We start from the raw sequence: 22,668 nt of genomic DNA on the forward strand, positions 1-22,668 counted from the left end.
AACTTAAGGGCAGACAGCCACCGCAACCCATTAGGGTGCACGCCACATGAGCGATGGCCACCGCAACCCATTAGGGTGCACGCCACATGAGCGATGGCCACCATAATGACCTTCCTCAATAGTGTACCACTTACAGACATTTGTAGAGCAGCCTCATGGTCTTTGCACCATACTTGCACGCATCATTATGCCTTACACAGTGGGCCGATACCTTCCACATCTCTAGCAGAGATGGTTCTTCCCTCTTCCACCTAGAGAGACTCCAATTCCCACCTCCATTAGACAGATACTGCTATGGAGTCACCTGAGTGGAGCACCCACAGGGACACCACTCGAAGAAGAAATAGTTACTCACTCTGTGCAGTAACAGTGGTTCTTTGAGATGTGTGTACCTGTGGGTGCTCCACTACCCTTCATCTTCCCCTTTGTTTGGAGTCTCTGTGACTTCAGGTAGAAAAGGAACAAACGGGACTCGTGCCGTGCATTCACTCCACAGCCTCTGGGGGAAAGGGGGGATGCTGAGTGCGCAGGCACTGCGTGAGGGGCACTGCTATGCAAAACTCTCTGATTGCTGGCTCAGGGACGCACCGAGACCTGAGTGGAGCACCCACAGGGGGACACATCTCAAAGAACCGTTACTGCACAGGGTGAGTAGCTTCTTCATATAAGAAGGGAAGCTCTTGACATGAAACTTTGGGTTCAGTCCTGCAAGCCAAGCGACAGAGGAACCCCGACTCCTCAATCAGTGAGCCTTGCCTGGCCAGTAAGACTGACTTGAGCCACCATTGACTGGTAATGATGCACCATCTGCAGGACCTGTGTGTGTGTGTGTCTGTCTGTCTGTGTGTCTGTCTTCATAAAGTATATGCTAACTGCTTCTCTGCTGTATTTTCAATAAACACCGTGTATTGCCTTTCCCCAAAAAAGATCCTGTGTGCTTCTTAAAAGCATAACATCTTCCTTTCTGGTTTAGAAGGTCTCTTTCTTATTGTTTTGGGTTTGCTCTTATATGTACCTTTACAGTTAGGCCTGAATATCTGTTCCAGCATCCATCTGGAAGATAATAAGGTGATAAATAACAATCAGAATGGATTTAAGAAAAAAATCATGTCAAATCAACCTGATAGCTTTCTTTGATAGGCTAACAAACCTTGTGGATAAGGAGGAAGCAGTAGATATGTTATACTTAAGATTTACTAAAACATTTAATACAGTCTTGCCTGACCTTGTTATAATAAACTAGGGAAATATAAACTAGATGAGGCTAATCTAAGGTCAATATATAATATAAGGTGGATGCATAACCACTAAGAGAACTATTTCCAGACAGTAATTATCAACATTTCGCAGTCATGCTGGAAAGGCATAAGAAGTGAGGGTCTGCTGGGATCAGTTTTGTGACCAATTCTGTTCTACATCTTTATCAATGATTTGAGAATGGCATGGAACAGTGGTTCTCAAACTTTTTGGTTCATGGTCCAACCTGCTCAGTGCAGACCTTTCTGCAACCCACCAGCTCATGATGACAAAATGAGCAGGAGTGGTGAGGGTGTGGGGTCTGGCCAGGAAGTAGGACACAGGAGTAGGCTGATGGGGTGTGAGGGTGTGTGTGGGGGGGGGGGGGGGGTGATCTGGGTGGTAGGTGGAGGGTCTGGAGGAGAGTGTGTAGGAGTGGGGTGGGTTGCAGGGTTTGGGCATGAGGGAGATGGGGGTTGCTTACTTGCCTCTGTCTCTGCTGCCACTCCCAGGCACTGCCCCCTTTTGCTTCCATTGGCTGTAATTCTGGCTAATGGGAGGAGAGGAGAGAGCCTGCAGGCGCACAGTTTCTTGCACTGTTGTTCCCCAGTAAGAGGGGGGAACTGCAGTGCACAGAGCTGCTTCTTTCCCCTGCAAGCTGGATTCAGCCCGTGAGGCTCCAACCTCTACAGGGGGAAACAAGCACTGGCACTCCAACCCTGTGGGGAAGGAGCTTAGTGCTGGAGCATCAGCATAAGCTCCCTGCTGCAGGGGAGAAGGGAGATAGTAGCAGACCACATTTTGAGAAGCACTGGCTTAGAGAGTAAGCTTATAAAGTTTGTGAAGGATGCCAAGCTAGGAGTGGTTGTAAGTGCTTTAGGGTAAAAAATCTGAGATAAGTGGTCTGACATACCTAGGGTGAAGTTCAATAAGGAGAAATGCCAAGTATTCCACTTAGGGAGGAGCAATCAGTTTCACACATACCAAATGGGAAATGATTATCTAGGAAAATGTACTGTAGAAAAGGATGTAGGAGTCATGGTAGATGACAAGCTAAATGTGTCAAGAGTCAATCTGAAACACTACTTCTCTCCTCTCCTGGGCTCACAATTGAGAGAGAGAAATGGCCATAGCAGCCACTTCTGAGTAGTGGTGCTGGTGGAGTGGTGTGGGGCAAACTCTGCTTTTACCTAAAACCTTATCAGTCAAAACCCTTTAACTTTATTTGAATCTTTAAATTAAGCTTTGTTAAAAATTCATTCTTATTTTAAATGTGTCTAAACGCCACGTGCCAAGGAAATTGTTGAATGGAGGTTCACTACTTCAGTGTAGTCAATGGGTCAATATATATTTTGAGGATCCAGATGACGAGGGACTGAGCACTCAAAGTGAGGAGCATAAATTGCTAGCCTGCACCAGTGAAGAGTGTGGTTTATGGTAGTACTTTTGTGGTCTGCAGTTGCTAGTTCAGGGAGAATTTTTCCCAGATGGGCACAGGCTTACTTTGTAAGAAGATAGCTGTGATTCACCCTGGAAATGTCTCAGTCATTGATATGGTTGATATCGCTTGGTGATAAACTTACGGCACAAGCTATTTAAGCTGTTTCAACAGATTATCTTAAAAATGGGAGTCAGATGGTAGTCTACCAGACTTCAGGCAGCCTCCTCTGCCTTTCTGAGACACATCAGTCGCTACTTTTGATATCTGTAGGGCTGCTACTTGGAATTTGATAGATGTATTTTTACAGTATCTCTTCATAGCTCCTGAATCTGATGTACAGTTTGGCAGTGGAGTGTTAGTCATTATTTAGATTTCTGATGCTTCCACTTGTCAGCTGCTGCTTGAAGTGGGATCCACGTGCACAAATATTCAAAGAAATTATGGCTTAATATAGAGTAACTGGCTAGAGAAGTTTTGTCCACGTGGATCTCACATCCTGCCCTTCCTCTCCACTAATGTGGAATCCTTTACAGTTGTAAAGCAACTGCAAGGCAATTGGGTGACACCACCACTTTGTCCCCAGGAGGTAGACATGACAACACCTGACTCCAGCCATTGCTACCGCTAAAGTATCTGAGATCACATTTATGAGATGTGCACACACCTACTATGGGATCCATATAGACAAATCCCTTCAAATTATAGTTAAGGCAAGAAACCATTGTTCTTCTGTAATGCATATATACACATATACCAAGATAAATCATAGGACTGGAAGGGACCTCGAGAGGTCATCGAGTCCAGCCCCCCGCCCTCAAGGCAGGACCAAGCTCCGTCTACACCATTCCTGACAGATGTCTATCTAACCTGTTCTTAAATATCTCCAGAGAGGGAGATTCCACCACCTCCCTTGGCAATTTATTCCAATATTTGACCACCCTGACAGTTAGGAATTTTTTCCTAATGTCCAATCTAAACCTCCCTTGCTGCACTTTAAGCCCATAACTCCTTGTCCTGTCCTCAGAAACCAAGAGGAACAAATTTTCTCCTTGCTCCTTGTGACACCCTTTTAGATATTTGAAAACCACTATCATGTCCCCCCTTAATCTTCTTTTTTCCAAACTAAACAAGCCCAGTTCACGAAGCCTGGCTTCATAGGTCATGTTCTCTAGACCTTTAATCATTCTTGTCGCTCTTCTCTGTACCCTTTCCAATTTCTCCACATCTTTCTTGAAATGTGGCGCCCAGAACTGGACACAGTACTCCAGCTGAGGCCTAACTAGTGCAGAGTAGAGCGGCAGAATGACTTCACGAATCGCCTGATGACCTTCAGTTTCTGTACATCTGTATGCACAGTACTCAAGGTCATCAAGGGATAAATCTGTAATTCATGAGATGGAACTCATTGAAGCTGAAAATTACTTTTTTCTAATATGTGCCATAGTTTGTTAAATGAAGTTTTTTAGCTTAGTAAAAGTGTGTGTCTTTTTTTTTTTTTTTTAAAAGAATATTTTTGTATATCATCCCCTGTGGCGGTTCAGCTTAGTCCGAAGTCCCTACCCACGCCTCTGGGCAGGGCTCCTTGCCAACTGCCGTCTTAACATCCCCCAAATTCCCGTACGCCAGTCGTTACCCAAATGTCCCAAATTCAGTAGTCCCGTACGCAGGGCTGGTTGACCCCCACCCACATAAGGATTACTGTCGCCTTTTGGTTATGGGGGGAAGGGAGTAAGGGGGACCTGGGTTCTCCCTCTTCACCAGGTCCAGCCCAGAGCCCTAAGGTTTAGGGACGTGTAGCTCCCTACCCAGCTGACGGGGTGCTTGCCTGAAACTTGTCAGCCCACAGGAGCCAGTTTGGCCTTGCCCCGGGCTGCTTCCTTCCCCCCACCGCCCTGCTGCTCACTGACGGGGTTTCTACCAGAGTCCCTGGAGCTTCCTTACTGTTGCTGCGGTCGTCTTGTGGTGGCCGCTGTTCTGTTCCAACCCCGGTTTGGGTTGTCTCTCCGTCCCTCTCCAGAATCCGTTGTCCTCCAATGTCGCCCCGTTCCTCTAGCCGCTGACCTTTTGAATGAGCCCAACGCTGGAGGTGCTGGCCTGACACTCTGCTGTGCTGGCGTCCGCGCGTTCCACCACTTCCATCATGTTGCCTTCTCCCCCAGCTCGGCCCGCCCCTGCTTGTCACTGATGTACGTGGGCTGCCCAGGTTTTGCTGGCAGCGTGGCTTGTCTTCCTCTGCGCTGCCTCCCCTGCCCTCCTGCAAAGCGGTGGAGGCTTGCAAAGCAGCAGAGGCTTTGCTGGACCCGGTGCGGGTCCCCGCGGACCCGTCACATCCCCATTTGTAGTATCTGATAGGATACATGTTTAAAATACTGGATGTAAAATGTGAATTACTACAGTCTGATTATAATAATTGTTAGTCTGTTATACCTTACTGATAGCTGGAGCCATGGCAGTCAGCGGTGTTGTTTTCCATAATGGTGAAAACACAAAACAGGTACAGATTTAAAGATTCCATGTGTTCTATGTGTTCTTAATTGATACCTTAATGGCCTGGTCTATACTAGGGACTAAGTTCAAATTAAGATAGACAACTTAAGCTACATTAATTGCGTAGCTGAAGTCGAAGTATCTTAACTCAAAATTTTGATGCCGTCCATGCTGTGGGAAGTCAAAGGGAGCATACTCTCCCTTCAACTTCCCTTACTTCTCATAGAAGCAGGACTACCAGTGTCAATGGGAGTTCCATCTCAATTAGAATTAGTGAATCTTGGCTAGACCTATTAATTCGAGAAGTGGAAGATCGACTGTAGCTGCTTCGATCTATCTGTAGTACCGGCATGGCCAGTGACCATACTTTTGTAAGCTACAGAGCTCATAGTATGTTTATAGTTGGAGCTAATGAATTTGCTTTCATGAAGTATACATGCTACAAAACGTGGGCTGAAGGTTTGGTTTGGTTTAGTAAGGCTTAAGAAAGTAAAGATATTGTAAAAACACTAGTCATTCAGTAAGATGAACTAAAGGAAGGTGAGTAGCAGATGGGGCAAAGGGATGATGTCAGTTGCTTATATTTTTATTCTTCCTGATAGGGTGTCAAGTCTTGAATGCTCAAGACAAATCTATGACTTACACCAGCATCTGATTTTATGGGTTTGTTAATACTGATTCTACTCTTTGTGTGCTGTCCAATATGAAGTGTTGGAAATGCCACCTGTAGGGAAGACAATAAAACTGATAAGTGTTCCTTGGCCTTTGAAGTTATGGAAATAGGTGGAAGAGTAAAGTCAAGTAATTGGTGTGGGCAGTGTTTGATTCTAGTATTTGATAAGGAAGTATGATGTGATATGGTCATAGAGCTGAGGGCGGAGAAGAAATGAAAATAAACTCTTGAAGCAATTCATAATAAAATGAAACCTACTCAGTGTTACTATTGACTTCCTTGTGTTTTAGTGAAGGCCGTTTCCCCCAGCACCATATCTGTGTTGCTGCCTGCCTCCTGCCCCAGTGCTATTTCCTCTATCAGAGGTAGCAGCAGCGGGAGGGTGGAGGGATAGGGGAAGCTGCTCAGGCAGCAACCCCTGTCTGCGGCGGCACAGGCTGCTGCGAACAGCAGCTGTTGGACCTGGCATGAGCCAGGACAGGACCATTGTGACTCTGCATTTTAAAAGTAGTAAGACATGGGCTGCCTGCATGCCTGGCTCTTACTACATTTAAACTGCAGAGTCACAGAAGGGGTAGCTCCTGGACCAGCTCGAGATGGGACAGACCGCCTTCCCTTAGCGACTAATTGTGTAGTTGATAGAAATTGCATTGACTACATGATTAATCATTTACGTGCCTCTTAACATCCCTAATTAGAATAGCAACATTTAATACAATAGAATAGCCTAACAGGATTACATTGTTTAAAAAAAATCAATGTTTCAATATTGAATAAAGAAGTCAGCAACTATAACACCAATATTATGTCTGCCATGAATTGTAATTTCCTTAAGAAGCAGAGAAGAATCTTGAAAAAAGATTTTTCAATAAGTTTTTGCAGTTAAGTTAATATTAACTCTTTTAGTTCTCTCTTTATTTTTATACGTTAAATTAATTCACTTATTAATGGCTCTTCTAAAGTCTTTATGATATTGGCAGAGAGTATGTTTAAAAGTTAAAATGAGAGGTTTTTTTAACCTATATTCATGAATTTCATATAACTGAATATTGGGCTGCATTTTATTATTCCTGGTGTCAAGTCTGCAAGCAAATAGATGTTTAAGGGAAAAGACGCTGCATTCTGCATAAATATGGTATAAACAAAATTGGGTGATGAAGATTTATTTATGCTCTTTTATAAGAGGGACTTGTTGCAGCTGATTTCTGTAGTAGATAAAATAACAATCCATTGAAAGATATTTAATGTGGCTGTTGGTAATAGTAACTAGATTAGAATTGCCCTTAGCTTTTCCATCATGTAACCCTAAAGCTGCTGTAAAAGAAATTCCACAAGTAATTAGGTAAAGCCAAAGTTAATCATGGAGAAACAACTTTTTTTTTTCAACAAGGAGTTTATCCTACTTGTATAAAAAAAAATGGAGCTTGAAAAAAGTAGTTTTGGGAGTGTAAAACTACCTCCTATTTAATACAGAGTAGAGAGACAGAGAGAGAGGCCAGCTCTATACTTTACATTACCATCCTTTGTGTATCTATTTTCTGTAATCTGTATAATAAAGTATGCATTGTAACGGAGCAGCTGACTTTTTTAACATCTAAAGATGAGTGGTCTAGGTCTCTTCTCATAAAAATGTTTAAAATTAAACAGTTGGACGAACATGAGATGGTTAACTGTTTAAAAAAAGTGTAAACGTTATTTATTGTGGTTGAATATAATATCAATGACAGCTGGTAATCTCTGTTAACTTTTTTTCCCTTGCAGTTGGATAGATTTGCCAGCATAAGGATTCCAAGCAGTAGAAAAGAAAGACCTCCGGTATTACAGCTGAAACAATCACATTCGTCTATTGATTGGTCATCACCTCCTGTAGATGTAGATGAATCTATCTTCAAACCCTTGTCAGAACGAGAAATCCTAGCACTTTTTGAAAAAATGATGGTAAGAATCCCATCTCACTATTGATTGTAAACATCCCTCTCTGTGTTGAATTTTAGATGTTTTTCATTTACAGAATTACATCATGACTAATGTCTATTCACTTGAAGCTCATTATCTATGAATGAAAGTGTCTCTCTTTTGTCCCCAATTGAATGAAGAATATGTATCAAGATATAATTGTAAACAGGGAATCCTCATTACACTATGTTTATTGGCTCTCCGCCTGATGCTCTCTTATCAGTGACCTGGAAGAAAAGACAAAATCATAACTTTGCAGATGACACAAAGCTTTGGAGAGTACTAAAGAATGACGTCTGTAGTGCAGTCTGGGTCACTTATAAAGTAGGTACAAACAAACAGTACTTTGAAATGCTGAAAGCCAGATCAAAGTGAGTCCTGTCCCAGAACTGTGGTGGTAGCTGCTGTTTGATCTAGACTTCAGGGGTCACCAAAATGAACATGTAGGAACAGAAAGGACTGTGTGTCTGTCAGGAGAAAAAAATATTCTTCAGCAAACTTCCAAATGTGTACTGCTATTTACAAAGCCCATTTACTAGGCTAAATATAGTTATTTAAATTGGGGTTATGTATCAAGTTGTATGGAAAAGTTTTCTCAGAACAACAGGTTAAAACTGAGGTTCCAGTTGGTGGCTTGTACTTCTTTGCGGGTGTTAAGTGCTTCAGACATCACAGAAGGCTCTAGGCCTCAGCTGTTGTCATGCACAGGGGTTGTTGGTCACAATCTTCAAGGACACCGGAAGAAGTACATATCACAACTGCAAGCCTCTCATTTGAAGGCAGTGAACTGTTTAACTTCAATACAGGTTCAGATCAGCACTGGATAAAATTTGTTAGGTGCTTTTTGATCTGCCACAGGTAATAAGGAGAAAACAAAACAGACCTCAAACTTCATTCATACAGATGCTTCCTTCCTGTTACTTCTGTCAGCACAGGCACTGTGAACCATAAAGAGACAAGAAGTTCTAGCAAAGGTCATCATAGGATATTGGTTGCAATATCCTGGTCCAATGTTGCAATAATTGGTTATCCCACTAAATCTCTGTGATGCCAGATATGTCATTTCTAGTTCTTGTTGTTTATTCCCCACACTTGATGCATTTCAATACAGACTTCTGAGATGCTCATTTGATTTTACCCCTTTTACCTGCTAAGATTGTTCATGTTCCCTCCAAATTCTAACCCTTGTCCTGTTTGCCATGTTTTTGACTTGTCTGTGGGCTTTTTGTTTCCTGTCCTTGTTGTGTCTCCATTTAAAGCCCTCCTTTAAATTAGGCAGTCTTATACAGAGATACTCTTCTACTTCCTTGATAGGTGGAGCTTATTTCTGGTTAGCACTCTTTGTTCCCAAAACAGCATTCCGTGGTTCAAGAAATAGAAGCTATTTTAATCCGCCACTAAAGGATGCCTAACAGAAGAATGGCATGAGTGGTCCCATTTCACTGGTGTCATGATTTCTTCTGAGAGGCAATGTCACTAAGGGGACAGATGTTGAGATTGCCATATTGGCTTCTTTCTCTGTGTGTGTAACTTCTCAGTGGAACCTGAGGCTTTGCTTAATAAGAGTTGCCACTGATAAAGAATTTCTTAGTGCACGAAATTCTTAGAGGCTTTGTCTTTGAGAGTAGGTAGCAGGCCACGATAAGGTATTTTAGCAAAGAAACAGTTATACTTGCTAAGATCATTTTATGGGTCAGCTGTATTTGGGATATCAAGAGGATGGGGCTTTTGATCAGAATAAAATTATAGAATTATATGTTTCTAACAATGGCTGGATGTCATCTAAAGTATCCTCAGGAGAAAGTTTTCTTCTCTCCACCTTTATTTTATTTTATTTTTTCAATGTGCTTCCAAAGACTAGTGCAATTCCAGGGGAGCAAATATGGAGCAAGGTGTTAGAATGTTCAATATGTAGCTTAAATCTGTCTTGTGATATAAAATGAAAATCTGTTTAATTATCAAGGAATTGCAAGCATAGTGAATTTCAAGAAAGCAAGAAAGGTAAATGTAATCATGTACATGGTGGAAAAATGTTCTTTATAGAAGGCTCTTAGATCACTCAATCCCTGTTACAGCATAGAATAATTTCTCATCTTATGTAACATGCACAGAAAATGGTATTAAGGCAAACAACACAGAACAAAAAAAATACCAACACCTGTTTGATGGTTTCTGATACTGTTACCCCAGTTTCACTGCAGACCATCCCAGGGTTACACTCATAGATTTATTAAGTTATGAATTAAACGCCAGGGAATTGACCTTTCATTGACTGCCACTATGGAATTAAACTGAAGGGGTATGAGCTATCTCACCTACACATTCATTAGTCCATTCACAGGCACATATCCTCAGGCACTCATACACTTACACAGGCAAAAGGGTTGCAGAGGCAAGCCAAGGCATGTTGACTCCACAGGTTTGCCTCTAGCCATGGATCCTGGCAGGCACACTGATCAGAAAGAGGGCTTCTGCCAAGTGCTCTCTCCTTTTATAAGAACTGAATTGCTCCTGTCACTTGTGCAGGGGTCCTACCTCCACGTTGGTCTGGGAGGAGCATGCCCAGACCTCCCTCAGTCCGGGTCCTTTGTTTGCTTAGGGCAGCATTGTGTCTTAATTTGTCAGCTGCTGGCTTCACATATTTAGCCTTGCTGTTTCCCTCACCCCAAACACCCTCCATTCACACACATTGTTTTATCACAGGGTGGCATGCAGCTTAGAACAAGTTACAAGCAAAGTGGCTGAGAGTTACAAAGCTCAATAATCTTACAACAAAGTGCAGAATTTAAAAGGCAAGGTAGCTGAAAGTTACAGAGAGACAAGTACAAAGTTTCAAAGCTCAATGGTTGTTACAGAGATACCTTCCAGCACACAGCGTCTGACTGAGAAGAATTTCTATCTTAATCATCAGTAATAAAGTGACTTGGAAGACAACTGCCCCCCTTAAACAATGTTCACAGTAGTGCAGTCAGCAGCAGGTTTTGTCATTCTCTGTCATGTGTTGGCAGGACCTTAGAGTTTAATGCATTTCTAGAAAATTTGTGTGTAAATCAAGTAATAGCTCTGGCAGAGGCTTCATGCAACATTATCCCCCCTTGGCTACCCAAATTACAGTGACCACTCCAAGGTGGATGTTTTACCTCCACCCATCCACATCATCATTCCAATTGCCATGACAATTTCTGGATTTCCCATACAGATCTCCTGTTTCATATCTTGATATGACAGGTATTTTGTTTATTGTAATCAGAGGACAATGAGATAAATTAACAAAAAAAAATGTAACTAACAATACAAATGTATATCAATAACAGCAGGTAACAATGATAACTAGAGGAACTAACAATAAACCTGATGCTTTGGGGACCAAAGGCTTTTTGGACCGAGGTGGATGTATGATTGATAATTTGGTGGGAGATGGGAGAGATAAGGAGAGGGGAAAAAAAGTTTTCCCTGCCTAGTGTAGTATCCCCTCTTTTCCCCAAATACAGTACACAACAATGCTAGCATAGGGGCACCCGTGACAAGACGAACACTGAACTAGGGATGTTAAATATCGGTTAATTTAATAATTGATTAACAACACATTCTTATTGGTTAGTTGACTATTCTATAGTCCTTGGGCAGCCCCTATCTTGTGGGGAGGGGTCTGAGCTCCCAGGCCTAGCATGAGCCAGAACTGAGCTAGGCTACCTATAGTCCTTGACTCCTAATACACTTTAAATGCAGAACAGCAGCAGGGGTAGGTCCAGGACCCAGTGCAAGCTGGGCTTCTGGCCATCCTGGTAAAAAAAAAAAAAAAATTTCTGGCAAGTGATGGGGAGAGGGAAATGCATGTAGTCTATAGCATTAACCTATAAGCTTTTGCTTATTGGTTAATCAACTATACTATTACATGCTTACACTGAACACAGTCTTTGTCAGGACACTAGAACCATGGTGTTTCTGTTGCTCTTCAGCTGGTACCTGATGTTCTGTAAGACAAAAACCTGCAAAAAACCTTAAGCATGATAGGCACTGGGTTATTGTAAGGAGGAGCAAGGACAGGGATGGTTCCTCCTACATGCTTAAGCTGTCTTCGGTGGACCTATTTCCTGTGGGGGCCTCGATCAATTTGGAATACTGTGTCACTCCCCTTATTACAAATGGTAAATGGCTCCTCCCACTTTACTTGAAGAGGCTTAGTGTTCCATTTCAGATACATCCATTTCAGTTTCTGCCACTGCTTGTCCATTTTTTTTTCCGAGCCTGTTCCATTGTCTGCTGTATAAGTTGAACAGCCTGGGGAAGTTCCTCCTGTAAAAGTTTATGCCATTGAATTAGCTCTGGACTGGTGGGGTCAGAATTGGGAGGGTCTGACTGTGACCGCATAAGAAGCATTGGTGGCCCGAACATCAATTGAAAAGGCGTAATTGAGCTACTCTATTGAGATCTTCTCCTTATTACAGCTAACACTAAAGGCAGATGTATACTATGTTGTTTAAAACGGTCTTATCTGGTAACTGGTTTCACAGCCAACCACAACAGGCTGGAGTAGTCCTAGCTGTATCCCGTCTGTTATGTCTGGGTGGCAGGCAGGGCCATACGTGTGTTGGCCAGCGGGGCCCTGCCTGTATGGAGGCGGTCCAGCAGGATTCTGATCCCAGCTACTCAAGAGAGGCGCCTGGGAGTGTCCTAGTCCTAGCTGTGTCCTGGGGGCATGCAGAAAAATCATAGTACAGATTCCAGAGCAATAGCATAATAAGCTCATGGCAGGAAACACTGTTTTAGCAAGTTATATACCGGCTTCAGTTTTCAAAAGGATTAAGTTTTCAAAAATGTAGCTGGATGTAGTGCAGTAATCTAATCTCAGGGTTACAGGCATGGTGGTTAGTAGCAAGATCTGCATCCTAAAAGAGGCTGAAATGATGTGTACAGATATAGGGGGAAAATGCTGCTGTGTGATCACTGGACTGAAGAAAGAAAAGTTCACAATTTAGGTGTTTAATTACAGATATAACAGAATGCAGTGACACTTGCTCTACGAAAGATGTAAAGTAACTTTTTGCTTACATTTCCCAAAATGATCGATACATACCAAGAATCAAGACTGCAATATGGTTTTGTGATGATTGAGGAGGAGAAGGTGACTGTTATACGGGGTCTCCCACCTACTATGTCTTCATTTTGCATATGATTCTTAGGAGGAGGTTAAAATGGAACTACACTGCTAGTCTTGCTTGCAGTTATTGACTGACTGTGCTGATGCTGGAATTGTAAAATAGGGAGGGTAAAATTATGATACACATTCTGTAAAATTAAAGAACTTTTTTTTGAATTTGTAACTTGACTTTATATATTGCTCTGTCCTTTTTGCCTATTGCAAGGTTATAAATTGCTTAAGTGGATGTTTTGCATTTCGTTCTTTAGTTTCCTCATTGTTGGTATTGTAGGGATAACATATTAATGTATTGAAAATGATTCCCCCAAATGGAAGTGACTCCCCATAATTTGTTCCCCACAACTTAAAGTGTTTAGATTTATTATTAATTCTTCTTCTTCTTCTTATTAGTTAAGATTGTTAAATGTTTAGATTTATTATTATTATTGCCCCTTTAGAATATAATGTATTAGGTCATGTAACTTAGAACTGTTAAGAATATAATCCTATGTAGCCAGAAACAGCCCCCCCTCTGTGTCCCAGGGCATGCTCAAGCTTGTACAAGGGGCTGCTTGAAATTGACCTTGCAGAGATACATTGTAACAATGCATTGTCAAGCCACTAACTCTGCTATGGGAGCCAAGCCCTGTAATTGACTAAGGGCATTGTTACATAATTGACGCCTGTTCTCTTTAAAACATTGTAACTTTACTTAGCACTCAGAGAATGTTTTAAGCAATACCACCCAGAAACTTTTGTAACTACAACTTTTATTATTATACAAAATACTGCATGGGAAACATTAATTAGGGAATGTATGTAAGAGAGAGAGAGAGAGTGCTTGGACGATGAATGAATGGTTCTGAGAGGTGCCAGCCTGAGAATACAGCAACAAAGGGCTGAAGAAGGCGTCAGGTGCCAGTGCAACCAAAAGGTGTCAAGTGGAGAAAACCAAGTACTGGAGGTCCACCCGATGAGATCACTGATGAGCACCTGGCAGCCACCCTGGAGACATCAGCATGATGCAGCAATTTCCATAGACTGGCATAGGAAGAAATTCCTATAAGAACTGGACTAAAAAACTATGGAATCGGAGTCCGAGGTTCTGCTGCCAGCCTACCAGGAGCTTCAGATGTGCATCTGATCAGGACTTCGCTCCCCACTATCATCACTTGTGTACAGAATACCTGGCCAGTATTCTGTCACAAGCAACTTCCAGGCTGGTAACTATACACAGAACTTGAATGAATGGATTCATGAATGAATGTTTTTTTATATAAAAAAGTGTATAAAGGTTAAGTAGTGATAGGAATAAATAGTTAAACAACGTTGTTTGCTTCTATCTTTTCTTTATTTTTTTATTATTATCTTTACAATAAATGTGGCTTTTTGCCTTATCCCCCTCATAAGATCCTGCTTGCTTTTATTTGGTACAACAGTATTTCTGTTTTTTATATAGGTTCTCTTCTCTCCTCCCCTCCCCCCCAAGTTTTACACTTAACATACCTATACCTCTACAGCAGTGTGTAGGCCTTCATTAAGATCCTTATTATCAGACATGTACATGGCTAAAACAAATTATTTCAATTTTTTCCTGTAGGAAGATATGAATTTAAATGAAGACAAAAAAACACCATTGCGAGAAAAGGACTTGAATACCAAAAAAGAAATGGTGATGCAATATATTAGTACTGCTTCGAAAACTGTAAGTATATGTCAGTTCTAGAATACACCAAAAATATGTGTATGGAAAGGGGATTGTGGTTACTACTTTTACATGTATATTTGGACGGATGATAATGCGTAACTGAGTATTAATTTTTTGACTAATATCAGTCTTTAAATCGCTTCTGGGTCCTTTTTTTAACATCTTTAGGTAACACTGGAAGTTATCTATATATGTGGTTGATCCTATATCCTTTACACTTTACTCTAATGCTGTATTTTGTATGGCTGAAATTGATTTCCATTTGTGTATTTGGGGACATTAAAGGTGCATACGGGATTGGATCACGACACATGTTACCCAGTATTCTGTGTCTGATAGTGGTCATATAGACACAAAACTGTCCAAATTTATTTTAATCCTATAGGTTGAACCACTGTAAATTGGTACTCCCTTGTCCGGCAACATCCTTGGGATCATGGATGTTGTAGGACCTGACAGCCACAGTGGAGAGCTCCTTCCTAGGAGCCCTGCAGCCTGTTAGCCGTGAGTTGCCTGGCGCGGCTGCCTGGTGGGCTGCAGCAGGGCCATCTGATGTGATAGGCAAGGAGGGTGAGGACCAGCAGAGTGTGAGTAGGGCCTACAGCAGGTCTAGGGCTCACCTCCCCTGGTCCGCAAAATCTCTCATCTGGGATCAGTCAGGTCCCAATAGTGCCAGACCAGGGAGGTCCAACCTGTAATTAGTTACTGATCTTATTTATACTGAGGCCATGAATTCTACAGACTACTATTGTATTGTATTCTGTGAAAACAATTGCATATAATTTTTAAATTTGCCATCTTAAGGTTCATATAATGAAATTTAACTTTAGAATTGAGCGGTGTCAGACGTGTTCAATGTAGGGACTTCGGCATGTCTGAGGTCAGAAATGTTTGCAATGGGAGATCTGTCATAAAAGGACTATGTGTTTATTTTCTACAGGGCATTTTAAGGTGGTCAGAGGAAAGCAAAAGTAATTATGATAATTTGCAACATGGTAATGTGATTGATCTGTCAGTGGCACTGCAGAGGAGCTAATGTCATAACTCAATACATTGTTTGCTGCACCCCTTGCCAGCTAACATTAAGAGGTTCTTGCATCACAACTTGTAGAGTAATGCCATATTAATTCCTATTGTCACATTAATACAAAAACATGAAAAAAATGATTAGCCCTTTGAGACAGGGACCATCTTTTTGTTGTGTTTATATAGTTATGAGCACATGGGGAGCATGATCCATGATTTGGGTTTCTACATGTTAATGTAGTTTATATTCATAATAATTAAAGCCAAGACAACTTTAATTTGGCACAATAGACTGTGGGTCAATATACAAACAAATATTACTCTAACAATAGAAGAAAAAGGGTGGGGAATCCATTTACAAAAGAGCTTTCTGGAAACATCATGTTAACAGTCGCTGGTCCAAATGCTCCTGGTGTGCAACCAAGATTTAACAATGAAGTGGACAGACATTTAAGAGAAAAAGCCTATGAGGATTTCCCAAGCCATGCCTGTTCAGGAAACATGCAATAAAAGTATCAAAGTGGTACTACTTTTGCACTATGTATTACAATGAAGAATGGAGTGGCTCCTGATCTGGTTACCAAAATTACTTTTTATTTCTGCGATAAATGTACCCATCAAAAAAGAAAGTACTTGTAACCTACATTTGCTGAGCACCATCTTGCCTATCACCACATTGGTTGAAGTAGGTACCTCCAAAACTAAATGTACAACTCTACAGCTTGAGCTAAGTGTAAGACTCATTTTCTGTGAACTAAGTACAGAGGGTTAGACGTCTAATACACTGGCCAACAGAGTACATATGCAGCCAGGGGCGGCCCGTAACTATAGGCTGATGCGGCCGTTGCCTATGGCACGGCCGTTGCCTATGGCGCTGCCTTCAACGGGGCGCCCGATGATGACGTCAAGGGACACCCAATGATGACGTCGCTCCATTGACGGCCATGCAGGCGGGGGCGCTGATCGTGCATTCTGCCTGGGGCGCCAGCTGCCGCAGCTCCCCTCGGGCCACTCCTGTATGCAGCCATTACTGCATTTCAGAGCCACGATGCCAAAATAAGATTTCAGCTCTTCAAGTTATTAACCAAATAGGTAGATTGAAGTTGTCAGGTGAAAGACAAAAGGTATTGTCCAGGAACAAAATGTCTAATTGCATTTGAAAGTTGCTGGTACAGAGCATTGTCAATTAATTTGTTTGTCATTCATCTCTTGGGTAACTAAAGTAAAACAGCCAAAAATGTTCAATCCAGGTATGATTGTCACAAAAACATTAAAAACATGAACCTGAACTGTGTTGAGTGCAAAGACTTTTCTAAAATCAGCAACCATTTATTTCATTTTCACATCTTAGATTTCATCTTATATATGAATTATGTTTTGCTGTGTGAAGTAGAGCAACTGGCAGATGAAATTCTACACTGACAAAATGCAAAATATTAACATTTTGAATGTGAAACTATGAGAGGCAATGACAAAGAATCAAAACCACTTAATGGTAAAAAAAACCAACAGTTTTTTAACAGGATCAGGATTAGCCCAATCTGTGAATACCAACAATAAGCTGTTTTAAGCATAAAAGAGAGGAGATCCATTTAACGTGACTTTGTTCTTGCAGGGAAGCCTCAAGAGCAGACGACAGATTACACCGCACGAATTCATGCTGGAACTAAAATCTGGAACAACCGATGAAAGACTTGTCACTTGCTTAGAATCCCTACGGGTGTCTTTGACCAGTAACCCTGTCAGGTAATGCCTCTCTTGCCTAGGGAATATTGCAGCATTTAATTTTCGGAATTATTATTTTATAAAAAAACCTTCTAAATAAGAAAATACTTCAATGCAGTTTGATTAATATACACAAGCTGTTACCTTGGTTCTGGTTTTAAAGCTATCTGTACACTTTTTTAAGGTTCTCTAATTTTTAAGTAGACTGTTAGACTTCTCATATCTGGAAAAAATCTAAGGGGCAAAATGTGAAGCAATTTTTATATCCAAAGAGCAGTTTGGCTACATCAGAATGCCACATAGGCATATGGCAGCGTTGTTGTAGTTGTGTTGGTTCCAGAATATTAGGCAAAGAGGTGAGGTAGTATCTGTTATTGAATCAACCTTTGCTTGTGAAAGAAAGCTTTTGATATTACATACTCTTTTCTTCAGCTCTGGGAAACAAACACAGAGTGCCTCAGCTAAATATAATGTGGAACAAGATAGTTTAGCATAAGTAGTAACACTTCTCAAATGACAGTTTAAGGTGAACTGCTATACAGGTAAGAATTCAAAGTTGATAAAGTAGTCCTTCACCCTTTCTTTTTGGATTATAACTTGGCTTATCCCAAGGTTTATTACTGATACCTAATTTTAGGGAATGTATGGAAGTGTAATGAAGAAGAATATAATGTTCACCAACAACTACAATTGAAACAGTCAATTCATAGGCAACATCTCTCCTTCCACCTGGAATGTTCCAGTCCTTGTTCATATACTGCGAAATGATAATCGGGGGTGTTAAATTCAGCCTATCTCCATTGTATAGTCTTGTTGCATAAGACTTGTAATACAGTGTATTGCCCAGCTGCTTTGGTAGGGTAAGTGTTCCTGTCTCTAACAATTGGCTAATGTTTAAGAATAAGACGCTAAAGTGAGTTAACAGGGGTAACCCAACTGTCTGGCTCACTGCTGAACGGAGCGCAGAAGGTATTCTCCATTTGGTAAGGGCTCACCTGAGCCAGTGGAGTATCTTGGTAAGATGGTTTACCATAATATTAAAGTTATAAACTGATATTTATCTCAAGAAGGCCACATGGACTCTTAAGTTACATAACATAAACCAGTCCTTTGCTGGTTTAACCAAAAGGAAGGGCTAGTTGAGCTTATTAGGAGGCTGGGTTTCCGGGTGAAGACAGAGAAAAATCTTTCCTTCTAGCATTACCTAGAATTGACATCTGAAAGAAACAGCCATTTTTATTTTGCCTGTTCCACACTGATTGTTGTCTTCCTGCTTCTGTCCTTTTGAGTGACCCGTTTAGGCAATTCTTGGAGTTGTAAACTCATTTTTGTCCCATCTAAAGTACACCACCTTCAGATGGGATGTGCCAAGTTGGGGAGACATCCCACAGGCAGCACCCAATAACTTGTGTACCCTGCCATTCCCTTTTCCAAGAACAGCTCTTAGAAAATGTGAAAAAATGTTTATATCCAATCTGAAAACCAAATGGGAGCTCTTACATATATTTGTTTCTCTGAAGCAAAACATTTATTTAACTGTAGAAGTGAAAGATACATGGAACTTGCGGTTTGAACAGACAAAAAAATGCACTATGTTCCTCCACATCCTTCACTTTTTGTGGCTAGAGGACCTCAGTTTTATTGATGGGGGGCTAGTATTTTTTGATTTTGCTGGAGGCAATTTTGAGGAAATTGAGATAAATGAATAATTTGTTTAGGAACAACATTTTATGCAAGTGGGACAACATAAAATAACTCAAGAATGAGGGGCAAGGTAAAGAGGGGGGGCTATCGTGGCAGGGGAAAGGTTGTCCAAGACCAGTTGTGGGTAGTGAGAGCAAAGGTTAAGTCCATAAAAATATGAAGCTTAAACTAGATAATGCAAGAGCAATTTAGTGAAGGTATTTGAAGCAAGGAATAATGTGAACTGAGCAACAGCTGAAAGAAATACTGTTTTTGATTCAGTTGATCGAAGTATGGAAACTGGTGCTGCCTGAGAGGAAATTAATATAGTAATAAACAAGGGAGATGATCACAGCATTATACAGCATCCCTGGAACCTGACAGGTCCTGGACAAGGGAGTTTGCCAGGCCAGAGGAGGTCAGGGGTCTCCAAGAGGTGCCTTCTGCAAGCCAGCCCTGCTCCCAGTTCCCTGGGGCTGCCAGTTGGGTTGTGCTCACGTTCCCACAGCAGCCAGGCTGTGTTTCTGGCTTTCAATGCCCAGCAACTGCCAAGCTGTGTTCCCAGCCCTTGGCTGTGCCTCTCAGGCTGGCTGGGCTGTGCTTCTGGTCCCTGGCGGCTGCCAGGCTGTGCTGTTGAGCTAGCCCCCGGGGCTGCCAGACTCGCTCTGTGGACAGCTCCAGGGGATCATTGGTCCAGGGGCTTCTGGACAAGTAACATCTGTGGTCCTATTGGACCATGGATATTGCTGGACCAGAGAGTCCTGAACAAGAGAGATTGAACCTGTAGGAGCATTTTAGTTTGGGGAAAGAAAGAGGTCAGGCTTCAGAGACATGCAGTGAGAAGTGGGAAAAAGAGTAATTATTGTGGGAGAAACTCTAAGGCAGTCTACAGTCTTCTATAAGCCTAATGCATTTTATGTCAAAGCTATACGACATCGCATCGTTAATCTTGTTTTCAGGTTAACTTTGCATAACATTGAAGCAGACTGGCATCAATACAGTGTAGCAATAAATATACAGAAATACGTTTTCAAGACTTATTACTGTACCTACAGATCAAAGCTGTATAACTTTCAACTTGACATGAATGGTTCTAAAACTGTAAAATTGGTTTCACTTATCTCTGTGAAATCAAATATAGTCTACAGTCATTCCCTCTTGAGCTTCATAGGACTGAGGTTGAGTATTTATTAGAAAACTGGGTTGTCAACATGTATAGTGAATAATACTTCTAACTTTTTATGGTTGCAAACTATATACTTTGTTTTTGACAAGCTGATGAATAACAGATCAATTTCACAGAAAGTAGTGATGGAGGGAACATTATTAAAATGTCTAATTCTAGAAAAATGCATGTTGTGAACTAAACAAGTGCAATAAAAAAATCAAGCTTTTATGTTTTTACGTTTATTTTTAGCTATTGTAATTTTCAGAGGATCTTAAAATTGCAGACCCCAAAACTAACTAGTTTGGTAAATGAGAACTAATGCCAATATATGTTTAAGTTAATGTAAAATCAGTGTTGATGGCTCTAGTAATCTTTACAGGTGTCAAATTCCTGTGCCTCTCAAATCATTCCTTTTACTAATGCAAACAGTGTACAATATTACTACACTTTTTAAGCAATGGAATTAAAGGCTCATGATCTTGTGATATTGAGTGTTAACCAGACGATTGCAAATTGAGGTTTTGTTTTAATGAATAAACAAAACATTTAAATTATAGGTGGAATTGATAGCAGTGTTCTATGTAAATTGTATGCTTGTGTGGCCAATCAGGAGAGATTTAGATACCTCCCAGCTGATTAACAGAGTGCCCACAAGGTTTTTTGTTTGTACTGGTGGTACATAGTCACACATGCCTTGGTGCACATTAAAATTTATTCTGCACATGGGTGGAAAAGATTAAAGGGACACTGACATCCGTACCTGTAGTTGAGGCTTGCTATCTCTTTCCAATTTTAAGACCATGTTTTTAGTTGCTAGTAGAGAATTTTCACCTCCATTAGCAAAAGTCTGGTGTGGTGTCAGCCTCAAGCAGATTTTTTTCAATGTTTCAGCAAAAATGATTTAGCCATTTCAAAGAATGAATTTAGCAAAATTTATACTGTTTCGCTCATTTTTTTAAAAAAGGTCATAATTACTTGAATACAAGGGAATGGACAATCTATGGGATGTGGAGTTAACAGACAGACTTGGGATATGTCTACACTACAAAGTTAATTCGAACTAACAGCTATTAGTTCAAATTAACTTTCATATGGGCTACACATGCAAACCGCTATTTAGAATTTAATTTGAAATAGTGGAGTGCTTAATTTGAACTAGGTAAACCTCATTCTATTAGGAGAAACACCTAGTTTGAATTAAGGGCTGTGTAGCCACTTAATTCGAAAAGTGGGAGGCTAGCCCTTCCCAGCTTGCCCTGGTGGCCACTCTGAGCCAAACCAGGAAAACTCTTCTGCCCCTGTCCTGGCCCCGGAGCCCTTAAAGGAGCACGGGCTGGCTACAGTGCTTGTGCCAGTTGTAAGCCTGCCAGCACCCAGCCAGCAGACCCTGCACCTGGCATGGGATGAGCCAGCCACCCGCTGCCACCCAGCCCTCTGCCTCTTCCCAGGACTAGGCTGGCGGCTCCCAGGAGCCTGCCAGGGGCCTCAAAAGGCGGGTACCCGCCTGGTCTAGTGCAGAGATTGTGGACCTCATCGACTTTGGGGAGAGGCCTCCAACGTCCACGATCTCCGCACTAGCCACAGGAACGCGGCCGTCTACAGCTGCATGGCTGCCAGCCTGGCCACCAGAGGCCACATGGGGACCCAGGAGCAGGTCTGCTGGAAAATCAAGGACCTGCAGCAGGCCTTCTCCAGGGCCTCCCAGCCAGGGGCCGACCCGGAGGCATGCCCGCATTATGAGGCCCTGGACTGCATCCTGGGGGCTCACGCAGAGGGCCCGTCCCAGACACGGAGAAGGAAGAAGAGGATGCCGAGAGTCAGGAGCCTGCGAGGTGCCTACCCGGGACCCCCGAGACATCCCATAGAGCACATCGGCTGTGTCGTCTGAGGCCAGGGATGGCTCCACACGTGAGTGCCATCATGCTCCCCTTATGCGTATTGGGGGTGAGGGTGGGGGGAGAAGGAGCCTAGGGACCATGTTCCTGAGCCTTGTTCACCATGGAGCAGCAGCTGGGTGTCATACAGGGGCCCTGGTCCGTTTCCCACACGCCAACCTCACCTTGCAGAGGAGGGCTGGGTTTCACCCACTGTGTCCCCAGGGAGAACTGACCACTGCTCTTGTTTCATCACAGCCGCAGCACCTGGGACTGCAGAGTGCGCCACCCCGCCTGCAACAGCCACCCGCACCCGGGCCAGCAGGCGCACCAGGAACCTGGAGGACTACCAGCGGTGGCACCTGCGGGTACTGGAGCAGCAGCTCTGCACCCAGGACCACTGGGTCCGGGAGGACCTGCGGCTGCGGCAGAGGAGCTTGGAGGCGCTGGAGGAACAGGGCCGTGCCCTCAGAGGTCATCTCCGGACCTTGGTGGACAGGTTCCTGCCTCCTCCTGCTCCAGCCCCTGCGGCCGCCCCAGCTCTCGGTCCT

General features: G+C 42.4%; 1 protein-coding gene across 2 annotated transcripts in view; it reads left to right on the plus strand.

The window, feature by feature from the left end:
• DIAPH3 (diaphanous related formin 3) overlaps window positions 1-22,668 on the plus strand; it is a 463,148-nt gene that overhangs the window by 27,812 nt on the left and 412,668 nt on the right. For both annotated transcript variants that reach the window (XM_075918921.2, XM_006113561.5), the window contains 3 exons: window positions 7,599-7,775; window positions 14,534-14,638; window positions 17,283-17,413. In XM_075918921.2, the coding sequence (XP_075775036.2) occupies window positions 7,599-7,775; window positions 14,534-14,638; window positions 17,283-17,413 (413 nt within the window). The remainder of the gene's footprint in view (window positions 1-7,598; window positions 7,776-14,533; window positions 14,639-17,282; window positions 17,414-22,668) is intronic.

The sequence above is a fragment of the Pelodiscus sinensis genome, chromosome 1 (assembly GCF_052426305.1).
Source record: "Pelodiscus sinensis isolate ZL-2025 chromosome 1, ASM5242630v1, whole genome shotgun sequence".
Classification (NCBI taxonomy): domain Eukaryota; kingdom Metazoa; phylum Chordata; order Testudines; family Trionychidae; genus Pelodiscus; species Pelodiscus sinensis.